Source organism: Centroberyx affinis, unplaced genomic scaffold (assembly GCF_046629955.1).
Source record: "Centroberyx affinis isolate AG114_WGS23_722 - 3 ecotype Tasmania unplaced genomic scaffold, CSIRO-AGI_Caff_v1 ptg002062l_1, whole genome shotgun sequence".
Taxonomy (NCBI): Eukaryota; Metazoa; Chordata; class Actinopteri; order Beryciformes; family Berycidae; genus Centroberyx; species Centroberyx affinis.
In genome coordinates, this window is record NW_027280393.1 from 299,250 (window position 1) to 316,197 (window position 16,948).

Sequence of the window (16,948 nt, forward strand, 5' to 3'; positions counted from 1 at the left end):
TAGTCTGCTGTCTTTTTGTGTTTTTAATACCTCGCCCACTAAACCAAGACTTATTAGCCTATTCCAGCTATAATATTCCAGTTACACGTGGTGGCTTTAATCAGTCTGATCTTTTTCAGTTGGTTGCACATATTTGACAACAGATGAATTGTAAAGAAGCTTTGGCTGCGCTAGTGGAGCAAAGGCTCTTTTTGTTCTAGCCACAGCGAAACTGCCTGAGCACCTGAACCATTTAATTATTTTACAATATGTTATTCCGAATTATGATGCATGTGATGTCAGTATCCTAAAAAATATACAGCTCAAGTGTTGCATATTTTCTGCTCTCACACATAATATAACTCATTTTCTTTGATTTCATAGAAAACAGTCCAGCTGACTTAAAACTCAAAACAGAAGAAATACTATATGAAGTGCTGTATATGGTTTTGTTCAGGGGAAAAAGTTAGCTCTCTCCGATGGTGCACCTGGCACTAATCATCAGTGTTGTATATTTTATGCTTACTTCAATAGCAGCCAAAGCCCCAATCCAAATAAAGCTGGAAAGGGCCAGTCCTGGTCCAGGACCCTTACTTGGCCCCTGACTGTTATAGAACGAGCAGTTCCCCTGCAGTCCAAGAAGCCATCCATCATGGTAGTTAATTCGCTCAGTGTGGATGTGTAAGAAGTCTTTAGTTGTAATTGAAGTGCAGTCAGAGAACCTGAAAGCGACAGCCACAAAGTTAACGTGTTGTTTTGTCCGTTGCCAGCCTCCAGAGGAGATCTACTCGGCCGGTGACTCCATCGTCATCAAGTTCCGCTCTGACGATACAATCAACAAAAAAGGATTTCATGTCCGCTACACCAGCACCAAGTTTCAGGACACACTGCACTCACGCAAGTGACCAGCGGGGACCGGAAGGGGCCGTGCGGGGCAGAGGGGCAAACGGAGGGGCCCCCAGGGGAGGCGCCAGCCTGACGCTCGGAGACCTTCGGCCACCAAGATGAATCAGATACGACAGAACAGCCGCAAGACCACCAACCGCACCTCAGCTCCTAGGGGCTCTAGCTCCCCCCACAGACTGTGAGGAGTAAAGCCATTCTGCAGTACACCTTGTTTTTACCTTTTTTATGGTTAGGATTGGGGTGGGAGGGTGAATATCCGTTTTAGGCGGACTCTGGGGGAAAATTTATTGACCCAGTCCCCTCCAGATTTTTGTTTGTTTCTTTCTTTTTTTTAAAAAAAACAAATTGCCTCCCAATGAGAGGCGCAATGGAAAACAGTGGATTCTCAGGACCTGTAGGAAGGCAGGCATCAGCTGGACAGATCCCTGCTTTTGTCGGGCCAGCCCACCACATCAAGGGGGGAGGATAGGAAGAGGAGGAGGAGTATGGGAAGGCCTCCTGCACTCCTCAAAAATTGCTCTCCTCCCCTGACACCTCCTCATCCCTTTTGTTCAAGGATTCCTATCCGTAAGAGGATTTGAAGGACTTGACTTGAGATTTCGATACTGTATGTCAGTCAATTGCATGTAATTACAAGGAGAGAAGGAAACTGTACAGTGACAACACCAGCATTTGTAATTGGCATTGTCCTGGCAACCAGTGGCAAGGTTCCTGTTGTTACCATTAACAAGGAAATTAAGGAAGCAGTTATCATATTAAAGGACTAATAAATGAAATGTGGTCCATGTCTTCTGGTTGGTAATTGCTTGCCTGATGACTGGCTATTACTGTACCTCCATGTGTAAAGTAATGTGTATGATCTTTCAAAGGGAACATGTGCTTTGTCAGCTCAAACCAGTTAGCACTTTACAGTGAATTGTTCCAAAATCATGAGCTTATGAATTTTTGTGAAATGCAATGCCAGTTCACTTATTTTTAAATGCATTTTATCTCTTTTATTCCTTATTGTTTTTTTTAATTGCTCCATTTAGTTTCTCAGGCATACTTGAACATTGTGTGTGCCCTGTAACATGGGGTAATAAAGATATGACTTATGTTTCAATGTTGATTTACAGTTCTGGTGTAAAATAATTTCTCTCCAGAGAAAATGCCTTTTCATGGTACAATGAAGTATTTCTCAAGAACCAAATGAGCCTGGGTATTTATTGTTATAGTAATCACATACAGTATATAATGTAAAGGTGGAAAGGCACTGTAGAAACTGGCCCTATAATCGCCTTTTAATGTATAGCCACTGGCCTATGTTGAATATACTATGTTGCTCACTCATTCTTTTTCTCCATTTATTTCTCATACAATGGTACTTTCAGTATTGTTCACAGTATTAACTGGTAACAGTAAACCTGTTTTCTGTGCCATTTTAGTTTTGCCAGTCCTGGGCAGTGGGTTGAGTGAGTTAAGTGTGCATTAGTATACATAGCTTTCATAAGCTTGAGACTTTTATTCGAGCTGTGGTGTCTGGTGCTGGCTGAGTGCAAACTGAGGCATGTGAGGAGAGAAGTAACACCGGGCTGAATACTCCAAACAGCCTGCGGCACACTGCTGTGAGCCTGAATGAACACTCCGCATTTTCCCCGACACTCATCACACACAAAAAGCGCTGAAAAAGGCAAATGGGAATTTCTCGTCTTATTAGCATTTTCATCTATTTGCAATTGACTATTTATAGTTGTAGCTTGTCGTTTCAGACTAGGAAAGCATTTCCTTTTCCTCCTTGCTAAAACATTCACCTACCCACTTGTAACCTCGCTCTCCCTCAATAATTATTCCATTACTCTTCTGTTATACTTTTTCATAAAACACACAGAGCAGAGCGGTGTTATTACACTGAACTCCCCAGACTGATGCTAAGCTGAATTGGGTCCTAGCTCTGTTTAACTCAACAAAGACATGCAGCCAAATACATGCAGATGGAATGAGCTAGAATCCGAGTGACTCTTTGTAAGGACACAGCGCATTTGGAAAAGGTTCATGACATAATTCATAACATTCATGAATGAACAATCAAGATTCATAAAACGTGCCGGTGCATTACCTATTTATATAAATGTATGTATATTCATTACATGATGGATTTTCAGACCCCACTGTTGTGCATTTATTTACACTCATATAAGCTATTATTTAGATGATTCAGCATAATTTTATGTGTGGATTAATTCAATTTACCACACAGTATATGAGTGAAACCTATCCATCTAATTTCCTGTGCACAATAATGACCATAATTAGATGTAATTAACGCAGATAGAGACATTCCTGTACAAAACATCATCCAGAGGTTGAAGGGAACTGAGTGTGTTAACGATTGTATTTAAGTAGCTCCAATTTAGTAAACTTTATACTTTTATCCCATTACATTTCAAACTAATTTTCCCCTTTTTACTCCATATATATAGCCTATAACACCTGCAGTTACTAATCTTTAAGAAAGTGTTTTCTATACAAAACATGTTCTTGGAAACAATGCATTTTTGAGTCAGTCATCTTTAAGTGGAAGCAATTAGAACAAATGTAAAACATTTAAGACCATAGAAATTAATCCACTGACAATGGAAATGCGTAGACAATTGACAACATATATTTTTACCTTTCATGCTGAAGCACAATAAATATCAAATGCTTTAATACGGCCACTTAATATGAATAGAGCTCTCTTCAGAACAGTGGCCCACCAAGGCATTTCTGCTTTTACTTGTACAAAGTATTTGTGTACAGTACTTCCCTCACTCATGTCACTGACAAGATGAGGAGGAAGGCCACTGTATGTAGAACAGCTCCCTTTGCCTAGTAATTGATGCACTGCAATCCATTGTTAATTCTGAACCCTTTCATATGAATAATTGACTACAACCAACCCGAGATGTGTTGCTGTCTAGCACTCCCAATAATTATGTGGCTGTAAGCAAACAGTGACAGGTCTTCATCCAATCCCACTGCCGAGTTACGTAACAATGCAGAAGAAAACAGTGCTGAGCATTCACAAGACAAGACCCAAGGCTTTCTGCGGCCGCTTTATTTGACATTCACAAGAAATACACACAACAAAAATGTACTGCTCTTAACGGAAATGGAGTCAGTCCCTCTCCCCTGACCATTATTGTGTTATGCGGTTTGACAAATGGCCTTCACCATATTTGCAGGGTGGACCAGAGCCGGTGTCAATGGGTGTGGAGTGGTGCTCCGCTGCATCGCCTGAGAGCAGCGGAGGGAGCTGAGTGGGTTACAGTAAGTGCCATCGAGTGCTGTGTAGGGCAATAGAGGGCTGCACCTGAGAAGCTGACAAGTGGTGGTATCTTTCAATTGGTGCTGATGGCAAGAAGGGAGACCTTTAAACAGTTTCAAGAGGTCTTGGATTCAAGTAGATATAAAGGGGGTCAGAAGAGAGGACGATGTCTTTGAAGAGACCTCGCGGGAAAGTATTGGCATACACGAGTGTGCTGGCAGCATAGGAGGTACAGTTCAAAATGTGAGAGAGCAGCATATCTAGACATTTACACACTACATTTAACAAAAATGTACAAGGTAGAACTTTGAGCTCTACAAGTTTTACTCCAGCCACAATCTGTCTCACAGATGTGGCTGAAATATCACATCCAATGTAAAATGAAGAAAACACCAGAAGAAATGAACATTGTGACCTATCATATGGTCATGAATGAATCATATGTCAACCAGCAACACTAATCTTTATGAACGTCAGAGTGCAGTAATCTGCTGGAGTTTCCGCCAATGTTCACAACAGCAGGTCACAGAACAGTCAGTAACTCTTAAAAACCCAATAACTTACACTGACGAAAACTGTGAGTCAGCCAGTATTTCTCAATAATTACTCAATGCATGTCATCTCCGCCTCCAGGCTGAAGGCGATATCTGACAAAAAAATGCTGAACCTCAACTGACTCATCATCTCAACTCAAAAAGGCAATTCACTACTATGAATCACACAGTCATTTACACTATATTTTAGAAGAGATACCCAAAGGGTGAGGATTTTTTCAATACTTAGACTCCACTGATCAATACTAGTTAAAAAAATGTATTATGTGACAGATATGGCATTACAACCTAAGAACAGTTTGTAATTATAGAATAGATTGTGTGACATCTCTGTGCTGTAAAGTACAAGAGCCGATATTCCACCCGAACATGGGAGAAAATGCAGCGCTTGCAGTTGGTGCCTTTTAGTTTTGCTTACCGAGGTAATACATGGCCTGACATCAGTGTGTGATTGACAGCTGTGTCTTACATGCTGGTCGTGCGCCAAGCTAATGCACCCAGCTGTCCTCCCACCCAGTACAGGGCGGCACCCAGGGCCGCGGCGGTCGTCACCGCCAGGCTGGCCTTCAGCACGGCGCCGGGGGGCCTGGTGAAGCCGGCGGGGGCCGCGCACGCCAACATGGCCACCGTCACAGTCAGGGTGAACAAAATGGAGACGGCCGTGTTGATGGCCACTATCTGGCCGAACTTGGCGAAAGGCACGATCACGCAGAAGAAGAGCGGCACCGTGGAGATCACCGTGGTGACGGCGCTGGACACTATGGCAACGCCCACATGGTTGACTGCCTCCAGGGTCCGCCTCTGCCTCTTGACTGGAGGCTCCTGAGGACAAAACACAGACAGATTAATGGAACGAGCCTCTCCTCTTTATTCACGGGCCTCCGGGGCAATTCGGATTAAATGCAGAAACTGAGTCATCACTGCTCATCAGATATTACTTATTACTGATGATTACACATTACTGATTACTAATGATCATTACTAATTTTCAAAATGTTCTTGTGTGTAAATATCTCATGAAAGCACGAATACTCACCCCCAAAATATCGCCGAATTATCGATATCGAGGTATTCGGTCTAAAATATTGTGATATTTGGTTTTGGCAATATCACCCAGCCCTATAGCTGTGAAACAAATTTGCATTCCCATACCAAGCTGTGACCCGGCGTAGAGGCCAGGGTCTCCCCAGCCAGCAGGTATCCCTCCACCAGGTGCAGACAGTAATCCACTGAGGATCCCACCAGGATGGACAGGGAGATCGCCTCCACCGCTCCCATCTCCCAGCCCAGCCAGTACATGACAGCCACCACCAGACAGATCACTCCTGCCGAGGGCCGAGAGCTCACAGTTAACCTCGCATGATCCCAACCCAGCCCTGGAGCACATCTTCAACAGCTTTTCACCTACTCATTTGACTTCAGAAATTCCCCACACATAATCTAAATAAGTACATATACGATTCTAGACTCCTCGCTTGCTAACCCGAGCGTGCGGCTTAATCACTGGTCTCCTACCTAGAATGGTTAGGAGTATTGGCAGCAGCAGAAGTGGATGAGCGGTAAACACAGACACAGCTGCCACGCAGATGGCCAGAGACAACAGCAGACTCCATAGGGCGCTCTCCACACCTATATGTACACCAAAGAGCAATATATTCTCATTTTCTTTATATGCAGCACATCAAAAAACATCTCTTTGACATCCTTCCCGCATTTCACTTGCCTATGATTTCCATGAAGATCTGCTTCCAGTGCTCACAGGTCTGGAAGCCTCGTTGCAGAGCAGAAGTCTGAGGGAGAGCGGCAAGTTGCTCCTGGATGAAGTTCTCCCACTGGAGGAAGTCTGAGTGCGTCTGAAAGGAGGATTTCCCCTTGTACGTGGTCTTGGGAATGGAGAGACGGAGCGTTACGAATGGCACTGACTGCTGAAAGGTGCGGAATCTGTGATGCATGGAGATGAAAAGCTGAAGGATAAAGTGGCTTACAGACTCAAAGGCCATGGACAGCCAGCGAACCTTGCCTCCGTGCATTCCCACCGCTCCGTGAGAGAGCTGCCCCGGGAGGAGGTTGGGCTCGGGGAGAGAGTGGCACTCGGGATGGAGCAGAGGCAGAATAGAAGACAGCTTATTGCCTGAGGGGATTAGAAGAAAGTTAGGCATAAGTCTGATGATCCAAGGGTTTTTACATGATAAAATGTGTGTGGGTGTTACCTGAAGGCAGGCACTGGGCTCCTCCTGGCTTCACAAGTTGTGTATTTGCACTAATGACTTTACAGATTTTGCAAAGATGCCCCATCTCCTGGAAAATATCAAAGTCTGGATCCAATATAACGCTGCCCTTTGGAGAGAATTACATGTGTTAATACCACGAGAATGTCATTTGAAAATCTGCATTATTTCTATTGATTTTTAAGATATCATGACATATTCACCATATCTCCAATAACGTGATTGTCGGTGCGTTGGGTTCGGTTGACCCCCAGGATTCCGAACACTACGAAGACCATCGCCCCAGTGTCGACCAGAGGACGCACCGCCGGCTGGCCACACACTCCACCGCTGCATGGGTTGAAGCCAAAAGTTTTGGACAGATGTTTCGTTTTGGCAGTCGACGTGGGATCTTTGAAAAGGGATACACAAAGAAAAATCTCTCTCGTCAGCATTTATTTGCACAGTGCAAAAGAACATCTATCTTAACAAGTGATAGTAATCTATTAGTGAAGTCTTAAAATCTTATTTTTCTTAAGGCAAGTGGAAAAATCTGCCAATGGGGTCAGACAGTGTTTCTAATTAAATCAATTTTCCCAGTGCTAGTGGAGTGAGATGCCTTATTCTGCCTTGTTTCAAGATGCTGACGCTTGTTTCCAGAAAATTCCTGAAACAAGTGAAACTGCATTGGAAACAAGTGGAATCATCTCCTATTTTTCACACAAGAAAAATACGATTTTTTTTAGGACTGAATATGAGAATAAACGAGTTGTGAAGATGGGCATTTTTGCAGTGCAGCACATACTTGAAGCCAAAGCTGAGCATGCCATCTGTTCGCTAACTTTATGTTAATGATGCTTCCTGACACCGTGACACTCTTCCTGGCTTACCACTGGGGAGAGGAGTGTAAAAGCTTCCCTGTGTGGCTCCGTCAGGCCCGGAGCTGAAGCCGCAGCCAGGCGGCTTGGCACACACCCGGCTGGGATGAGGTCTCAGCCGGTGCTGGGCGAAGTACAGTCTCCTAAGAGGTGAAGGCAGAGCTTCAATCACAGCTTGTCCACTAAAACAAGATGACAGTCGTAACTAACTTGTGCTCCGCTTTCATGATTTCTCATGTATGCTTTCACCTGCTGCGCTGCTGCTGAGACGACGCCACATAGAAGGAAAACTCTGGCGTCCAGCCATGGTGGGGGTCACATGCGCCGGAGGTGATCATCCAGCTGGGGTGTGGGCGGTACACATGGGAAACACACACTGTCATTCGGGTGGTGTAATTGCTGCGGGGTTGATTATAAGCCTATTCAGACAAAACGAGATTAGTTATAAAGTGGTTAGATTGTTTTACTGGCACATTTCACAGTAAGGAGCCATGAGATATCACAGTTGGGAGTGATATGATATTATTACATCATGAGCAAGTTGATTATCTGATTGTTTCCTAACCTGAAACGATGACACCTCTTCATTTGCGGGGCTGAACAGTTTCCATGGTGAGGGAGCGCTGGCATTAAGGGAGAAGCGGTAAAGGGTGGTAGAGGCTCCTAGTTCCAACTTTGAGATGTATACTGTCAGCAAAGGGCCTAAAATAAATTTAAAAAACAGCGGTATGTGCAATATTCCAAAGTAATGTCCTCAAATGTTAGCAAATGTTACTGTGGAATCTTTTACCTGTTGTGTTGGAGACAGAATTGGGTTTGGCTGGGCTCTGAGGGGGAGTGGAGGTCGTCGCGCTCTGGGTATGCTGATGTGTGGAAAACCGAAATGCTGATGAGGTGGTGTGAGCAGGACTGTACAAAGAGTGGGGCTTCTCCATGAACACACCTGCAGGACACAGCACGCATTTCAGACATTAGTTTGTTTTTGGGGCTGAGGCTGACTGGAGAGCGGCTTTCCGTCACTGACATGGTCTCACCGGAGCACATGGGGCAGGAGATGCCTTGGCCGCTGAGGTTGCTTCTCAGCGCCAGCAGCGTCTGGAGGTTGGTGTCCGGGCGGAAAAGCAGCGGGGCATGGGTGGCTGGCCTCAGGAGACAGCAGCACCCAGCAGATAACAGCAGAACCAGAAGGTAGACACCTGGGGAAGGAGAGAGACAGTGATAAACAAAGAGGAGGGTCTGATGGAGGAGATAGAGCGGTTGAGGGGCAGATGAGGAGCGAGTAAGGGCAGATCAATTACAATCACTCTTGAAAAGGGTGTATGAATACTTCATGAGACACGCTTGCTCTACCTCTGACAGACTGAGTCCCCTCAGGGTGGATAGAGACTATTTACTATTTAAGCGGCAAGTTGCCATAATAATCAAATATTTTTAGATCAGGGGGCAGGGAGAGTCTGAGAAAAACAAATAGTAGAATTTCCACCTCAATCCCTAAATCTGTGTGGGACTTGCTTGGACATAATTGGTCTTAAAAGGGTAAAAAATCCACCTTTACCTAGAACAGCTTTGCGTCTCTCCACAGCTGGCTCGGCCACAAAGTGCTTCAGGGCCCACTGGAGATTGGTGCTCACCACACCCACATGCTGCTGCCCTGGAGGGGAGAGAGGTGTCTCCACAGACAGGGACAGAATGGCTGCATCGCTGTCTGTGTCACAGGAGCCTGGGTGAGACAAAGAGAGGGGCTTAGTGGTGCCTGGACAGCAACATTTTATAGCCTGGACACCTTCCCTGTCCCATTCTGCCCCCATCATCCATTCAATACCGGGGGAGATAATGATCTCACCTGGCTCCATCTCCACTGACAAAAGTGCCACATCATCATCCTCATCTGACAAAGGACTGTGGCTCGCTGACAGGCCAGCAAATGACTTCCACCTTCAGAGGGAGGAGGCGGGTCAGGGAGAGAGACAGCTGAAGGAATCACATCTTGCCTGTGGTGTCGCCCAGTATGCACAAACAACGTCTGACACAAAAGGAAAGGAAATAATGCCTCACCACTTCAACCAGGTGTATCCGCGGGCCGCTACACACCGAGTCCAGACACACAGGGCAGCCGGCATTAGGATGGAAACCCAAAGCCAGCAGCAGCTGACAATGAGGGCCATGAATAGGCCGAAGTCATGCACGGCTGGGATCTAAGTGTCAGTTAAAAGAAGCAAAGAGTAAAGGACCTTGAAACATTTAATTTGTGCTTATCGCATGAAAATGGCTGTCTGCTGAGAGAGGCGTTTCTATTCAACCATAGCAGGAGTGTAATTTATACTTCATGTCCAAATCCTATTAACTGTTGGATTTCTCCGCTGTGATTACCTGAGAGAAGGTGTTAGCGGCATAAGCAGCTGCAGTGGTGAAGGAGGTGAGGAAAGTAGCTCGGCCAGCTGTTTTTATGGTGTAGACCATACGCTGCTCAGGGTGAAGCAGATGAGACGCCTGTCTGAAGGTGCTGATGAAGACAAATACATCATCCACACCTGGGCACAGGTGAGAGAATGACAGAGTTGTCGCCCTGCATATTATGGTAAACATTATGTAAAGGGTTAGGGTTAGGGTTAAGACAAAGACAGCGTATTATGTTCCCTTACCGATACCAATAATAACAAAGGCGGCCACTCCATTGAGAATGCCCAGGTACCTCACACCAAAGACGACATGGTATACGAAAAGAGCCATCAAGCAGCTCAGTCCAATGCTAGCCAGCCCAAAGAAAGTCAGAAACACTGCAGACACAAAAACACAAACAGGGTATAGGGTAGTATATCAACATACACGCTACCAAATAGTATCCAACAGATTGATACTGGTAGTTCAGAAATTGAGATATGTGCCATTTTGAACTAATACAAGAGAAATTACGCATAGGGAAAGGGTCATACTGTACCAGAAAAGGAGGTGAGGACATACACCAGCACTGTGATGCAGGCTCCGCTGATGACAGCCAGCATCATGTCATTGTGGAAGGTATGTCTCACCTCATCATCAAACAGCTCTGTTCCCCCATACAGCACCTTCACCTGGCTGAGCAAGGGAAGTGGACAAACAGTAATATTAAATTCTAACTGTATGCAACAATGCGTATCAAGTTAAAGAATATGACAACAAATGAACAAACCTGGTAGACTGCTTGGCCAGGATGTTAGCATACTGGACCACAAAGTTTTTGAAGCGGTTTCTCTGCTCCTCAGCTCGGTCCTGGAGGGAGTAGTAGGACGGGAGAGGAGCGCCGAAGTGGATCTCGCTGCGTAAGAGAGAGGAGGAGAGACGCTCAGGGGACAGACTCTCATCCACGTACCAGTAGAACTGTGGGTGGGTGATGGCCAGACTCAGAGAACCTGGGAACGCAAACGAGGAAAATCAGGCGGACTCTTTACTGGAGACTCCTGCTGGGGAAAAGGACAACACAAACCTTGCAGACTCACCGTGAATGTCAGCCAGGTCAGGGCCCATGCCGTCATAGTAGATTTTCCCTCCTCGCTCACTGGGGAAGAGGTAAGACAGGACAGAGCTGGGAGGGGAGCAGTAGGACGGCCCCAGTGGCAGATCCCTTAACACCTCCAGAGGCTTCCAGCAGAACTGATGGAACTGCGGGTGCTGCATGAGCAGACGCTCTACGTGGTGGATGGTTTGCAGGCGCTCCGGAGTGAAGATGTTGCGGTCGCCCTCCCCCTGAGCAACGAACACCAGCTCAATCCTCCACAGAGCCTGGCTCTGCAAGTAGGAGTAACTCGGAGCAAACCTGCGCCTCCTAATGAGCGACAAAGTGCCATTTCCATCCCCTGATCTCTCCTCTTCCTTCTTTTCTCTGTGATCTCTTGAGTTCTCGGGCCTTCCCATTTCCTCCTGAATCAAATCCGGCACTGTCCTTTTATCTCTGCTCACTGCAACTCCTCTCTTCTGATCATCTGCTCTTTGGAAAGGGCTGTTTCTAGGAGAGGTGGAATTCATACCCTCATTATCTGTCCTTTTGAATACTTCATCTCCCAGCCTCTCCAGCAGAAGATCCCGCAGGGTTGTGGACTCGCTGTCATCTAAGTCACGCCGACGTCTGTCCCAGGACCCTAGCTGGGTCTTTATGGCGATGGTGAGGGCATCAAACCGCTCTGCAGAGAAGTGACTGTGAACCTCAAAGGCACTGTAGGAGAGGTCTATGTCCAGTGGAGGGCAGTAGAGGAACATGTAGACAGACAGGGCGCATGGTAGCAGGACACCTAACCCTAAAACCACTCCGCTGGCCCAGGGCTGCGTGTATACACACCCCACTGCCCGCCACACCCCACACACTCTGACATTCCCAGAGAAACAGCTTCCTCTTGCTGTGTGTGTTACTGCATCCTCCTCCTCCTCCTGGTCCTCTTCCTCATCCTCCCCTCCCCAGCTCGTCTGAAACAGCAGCGGCTCATCCTCCAAGTCCATAGCGGCACCTGTCACAGAGACACGCACTTGATCATCACTCACTGAAAGCGATACCCTTGCTCTCCTTGGGCAGGGGAACACGGGCACAAAATAGATGTACGAACTAGCTGCAGTTGACACGTCAGCCAGAATGAAGGGCCAGGTAACTTCCAAAGTGGCAGTCAGCAAGCAAGGGCATGACTATTAAGTATGTCCTCAAACAGCTGCTGACAAAAGGTCTTCCACTCTCGACTCAAAGGAGTCAAGGGGAAAATTGAGGAGGGTGGACCTTTTCTCAAGGGCTTATAACAGAGAATGGCTGGCTGAGTCCTGTTTTAAGATGCTGATCACAAGGGCTTGGGGGGTAAGACAGGATAAAAGCTGTGATTTAATTCTCCTCTCTGTCAGCGTGTGTAAACCATTACCACCCAAAGAGTGCCTGCTGGTGGCTTTCAACATATGAGCAGTCAACTTAGCTTTGTCTGATCTGCAGCAAATTAAATCATCTCACTTGTCTAATTACTGACAAGAGCAAAGATGAGTGGGATATTAGAAGGACATAGCGGAATAACAGAGGTTTTATCTCTTATGATAGGCAGCCTTTGACTAATAGTGTCAAGCAATAGTTGCCACCCCTTTTCGCTCCTCTGCACACAGAATACTGCAGACAGTTTGCATTCAAGTGGCAGTAAGCTTGCTAACTGCGCCAAGTCATCTATTCTCTTTAGAACAGAGCTAAGGTCAGCCAGGTAAGGCGGTGAATGTTGAATATGTGCAGAAGAGGGCTGTGCTCAGCTCTATGGGTGAGAAGAGAAAATATATTATAAAACAGAATTTATAAATTATACTGTTTAATCAATATTTGCAAAAAAGTCCCTCAATGCTAGAAAACAGAGTACCAAGGGTCTTATGAGATAAAATGAAGAGGAGGATTTGTTAATTAATGGAATTTTTCTTTGTGCTTTTACATCTGAATAAACTTTATTTCATTGTAATGTGCCCATGTCTGCATAAAACCAGCGCGGGTGCGGTCAGTGTCCACAAAGTCTCCAATTCACTGTTAATGAAGCAGCTCATGGATTTGTCTCTTGGTCACATCATTAAGAGAGTCTTAGCGCTTTAATTTCTCACTTTAAGTGACATCGTTTTTTTATGTTCTCAAATCTAGACTGAAAAGCCCAAGACCAAAGGACATGTTCTGTTTTAGGATGGATTTTCCCTATTATTACAGTGATAAGCAAACCCATCAAGTGGAAAGCCAAGAGCTCCATGGCGCCTTATATCCTGCAGAAATAGGCCTATATTGAGCCACATTTTAATCTGCATGACACTCCATTTATTCATTGCCATGCCATTCCACAGGACAGGCAAGGACACCAATACGTCTTTTAATAGGAGAGCAGTGGACCAACATCTGCCCACACAGTGTGAACATGAACCTCCTGCTCCTTCAGAGGACAAATTCATTAGCAGCATTGGGAAGGTTACTTTCAAAATGTGAACTGGTGCAGATTACTGATTACCATCATAAAACTATATAACACAGTTATAGTGAATGGAATATGCAATCTCAATAAAATCATCTGATTACTTTCAGTTACTTACGAATGAAAATAACAATTTGTTCCAAATTACTGAGTGTAATTTGAATGTAGTGTTATTATCATTTACAACCGTTATGTACAATTATTTCAACATGTGCAACATCATGTTAGTTTCTATAATCACACAATATGAGTGCCTTTTTCCCTTTGAATAATATGTTTCTGAGGCATCCAACAAGTCATGACCGATTTTTCAAAAATATCTGCAATATAGTAATTGATGTATTTTTACAATAACTGGAATGGAATACAGTTTCCAGTGTTTGGTAATTAGATCACTGTAATCCTATTACATTTAATCTCTCACTCCCCAACCTTTTCCATTAGGAGGTATTCATGAAGAGAAGGGGGGGAGAGGGATGCAGAGTAGCATAGAGATATAAAGAGAAAGTGTGGAGGTAAAGGAGTAGAAGGGAGGAGAGAAAAAGCCTGAGGAAAGACTGAAGACTCACACACCTCAGCAGTCACCCATCAAACAAATGACCACCGTCGCAACATCTGTGACAGACATGATGCTTTGTGCTGTTTAATATTCATGGAAAAATCTAAATGAGAGGACTATCTGCATATCTCCATAACTCCCATACTGTGTCACTTTCAACATCAGAATAAGCTGATCGGCAGTGAGGAGACATCAAGAATGCCTGACACTTGGAGAGACTCATCAAAGACTGATATGCAGACTCAGTGCCATTAAGGCAGCGCTGTGTATTTCATGTTGATGATGTGTTGCCTACCGAGTACCTTGCCACAGACGGCATTGAGGTACGGCGGAGCCTTTGAAAGATCACTTCTGCGATGCATCTCGAAGTAATCTCTCTCTGACAGGCCTCAGGGACGTAATCCTTTTGTCTCTTGTTGATGAATCTGAGACCTCCTCACAGCCAAGAACATCACACCTAATGTACATTAATTATGAGCAGCGTACAACTGCAAAGAAATGTGTGCAGTGCAGAGCTTGGTATGACTAATGTGTTTACAAGCTGCCAAAATTGTTCAACATTGCCAATTCTCCCCAACGATTGCAGGTGTGGATTAAAAATAGAGTTTAATTTGGCAGAGTCTTGCTGTATTTATGGGCATAAAAGGCGTCTCCCATATGGTTCAGGCGGCATGACTTTGTCGTTCTTAAAAGTGAGCCAGTGTTCCTCTGGCTGCTGTGATCTAGCTTTAGACTCTGACTGGACCGCCATACAGAGAGCAAATGTACTGAAAGGAATCATCAAAGCAACATTTATTTGACGGGGTTGAGGTTTCCACATTTTCAATGAAATATTAATTGCTCGAAAGAGAAAATTTCCTGTGAATATGGTGTGCAGCTGTGCAATGGATAACCTTGCCTGCCCTCGCTTAAGACACTTTCTGCGCAGGTGTTGTTTTAACTGGTGCGGCCAAGAAGGGCGTGATGGACCTGCCAGCTTGTTAGAAACACAGCAGTTGTATTTGATGGACAGTGCTGTGTTGCCCTGAACTGTTTGGGTTGCCTCGTCTGTTGTGTTCAGTGAGTTGTAAATAAAAAGGAGGCTGAACCATGAGCTCCGGTTTTCAATATAGTGCCGATTCATGTTTTATTTGCTTTTGAAAGGACCCTATGTTCCCGGAGCTTATATGTATTCCACAAATAAAAAGGTGGGTAAGCTGAGTGTAGGTGGTTTACCCTCCACTACAGCCCTGATTGTGTTGTGTTGTGTGCTACGCCGAGTGTCAGTCCCCTGTGTAGGTGAGATGGGCGCTCTAAGCATTCCCAGCATGCCGTGAGCCTGAACCCTTCACCTATCAACATCTCTCTCAACGTCTCTCTCTCATCCCTCCTCTCGCTCTCCATCTCTCTCCCGTCTCATTTTCCCCGTCTCTCTCGCTGCCTCTCTCTGTGTTTGTACGTGTGTCTACAAAAGGTGGGAGATTTGTAACCTTCATTACTGACAAAAAGCTAAAAATAGCCCCCCCCTCCCTCTGTTTATCTCCCCTCCATCTCATCCAATATGGATATCACATGCTGTCTCCTGCCCCACACATTCAGCCTGGTGTAAACTCACACAGCATACCACCTTGTTTAAAGGGGCATTAATTTCAGCCCCAGTGCTCCATGAATATATTGCTTATGTATGAGCACTCAGCAGTAAGTCCATAGGGGACGGAGCCTCCATTCTTTACGCACAGTGACTGGAATCGGAGGTTCACGGTTCAAGTTAAACTCTCATGATCCATTTGCGCCTAATGACAGTGTTTATTTTGTTATTGTTGATGCACACATGCCCACAGTGAAGAAAGCACAAAGCTCTCTACACCGTGTGCGAAGGATCCCGAGGATGTACCGAGCAATTTCTCTTACTCTACGTGACAAAATGGAATAAATAAGCCTCACACCACATTGAAGGTAGTTTCTTCCTAGTGGCATAAAATGAAATCCAAAAACAGACACACACACACATTAAAAGCCTAATTCCTAAAACTTATCTGCTTAAGAGTTACTCTGAGGCACAATGCTTGCACTCCAAGCTGCCTGCAAGCAGATACTATGAGCTTTTATTGATTTGTTAAACCGCCGCTTGACTTTCTTTTTCAATTTGGGGATAATTGCATGGTTAATTGCTTTTAATGATTAATCCATTCATCAATAAATCATCCAATGATAAATGTATTAAATGAACTTAATGAGCATGCTACTCGAGCATCTTCATACAACAGTGAGAAGAGTCTTACCTGAGGCTGATGAGACGAGAATTACAGGTGGAGCGTTCAGGCCTAGTGGGTCCACTCCTGATGAGGTGAACTTGTGCTCTGCAATTTCATCTCTCCCATGATCCTGGTGTGAATGAAATTCATTTACGGCTTTATTGTCATAGTTAATAACTCATCAGGGTGAGACACCAAGGGAACCCTCATAAAGAAAAAGACACACAAAGAAATCTCCCTTTCCCCCCCTACTGTAGAGGAATCCTCTAATCTCAGCAGTTAATAATGTGTTGTTTTCCTCTCCTTTTATGCTCTCTGGTCCTTCTCCCTCGCTCCCTCCCTCCTCTCTTACCCGGTTGTCCAGGCGACAGAGTCAGTGAGAGTCAGTTCTTTCACTCCCCCAGAAGCT

The 16,948-nt window shown here is 45.1% G+C and overlaps 2 protein-coding genes across 8 annotated transcripts in view; one reads left to right on the forward strand and one right to left on the reverse strand.

The window, feature by feature from the left end:
* bmp1a (bone morphogenetic protein 1a) overlaps positions 1-5,190 on the forward strand; it is a 34,474-nt gene extending 29,284 nt beyond the window's left edge. For 6 of the 7 annotated variants that reach the window (XM_071531283.1, XM_071531280.1, XM_071531282.1 and 3 more), the window contains one exon: positions 750-2,189. In XM_071531283.1, coding sequence (XP_071387384.1) covers positions 750-884 — 135 coding nt within the window. In that variant the 3' untranslated portion in view covers positions 885-2,189. Of the gene's footprint in view, positions 1-749; positions 2,190-4,329 lie in introns of those variants that run through there. The other variant, XM_071531285.1, reaches the window with a different exon arrangement.
* disp3 (dispatched RND transporter family member 3) lies at positions 5,191-16,933 on the reverse strand. The gene is given in 22 exon segments (XM_071531313.1): positions 5,191-5,547; positions 5,878-6,050; positions 6,241-6,354; positions 6,449-6,608; positions 6,711-6,856; positions 6,936-7,062; positions 7,157-7,344; positions 7,823-7,953; positions 8,060-8,229; positions 8,376-8,512; positions 8,601-8,753; positions 8,845-9,006; positions 9,366-9,530; positions 9,654-9,781; positions 9,869-10,005; positions 10,181-10,341; positions 10,453-10,587; positions 10,749-10,885; positions 10,980-11,199; positions 11,287-12,288; positions 16,567-16,669; positions 16,892-16,933. Coding segments are annotated over 20 exon segments (4,095 nt in total). The 5' UTR covers positions 12,281-12,288; positions 16,567-16,669; positions 16,892-16,933.
* Positions 16,934-16,948: the final 15 nt, after the last annotated feature.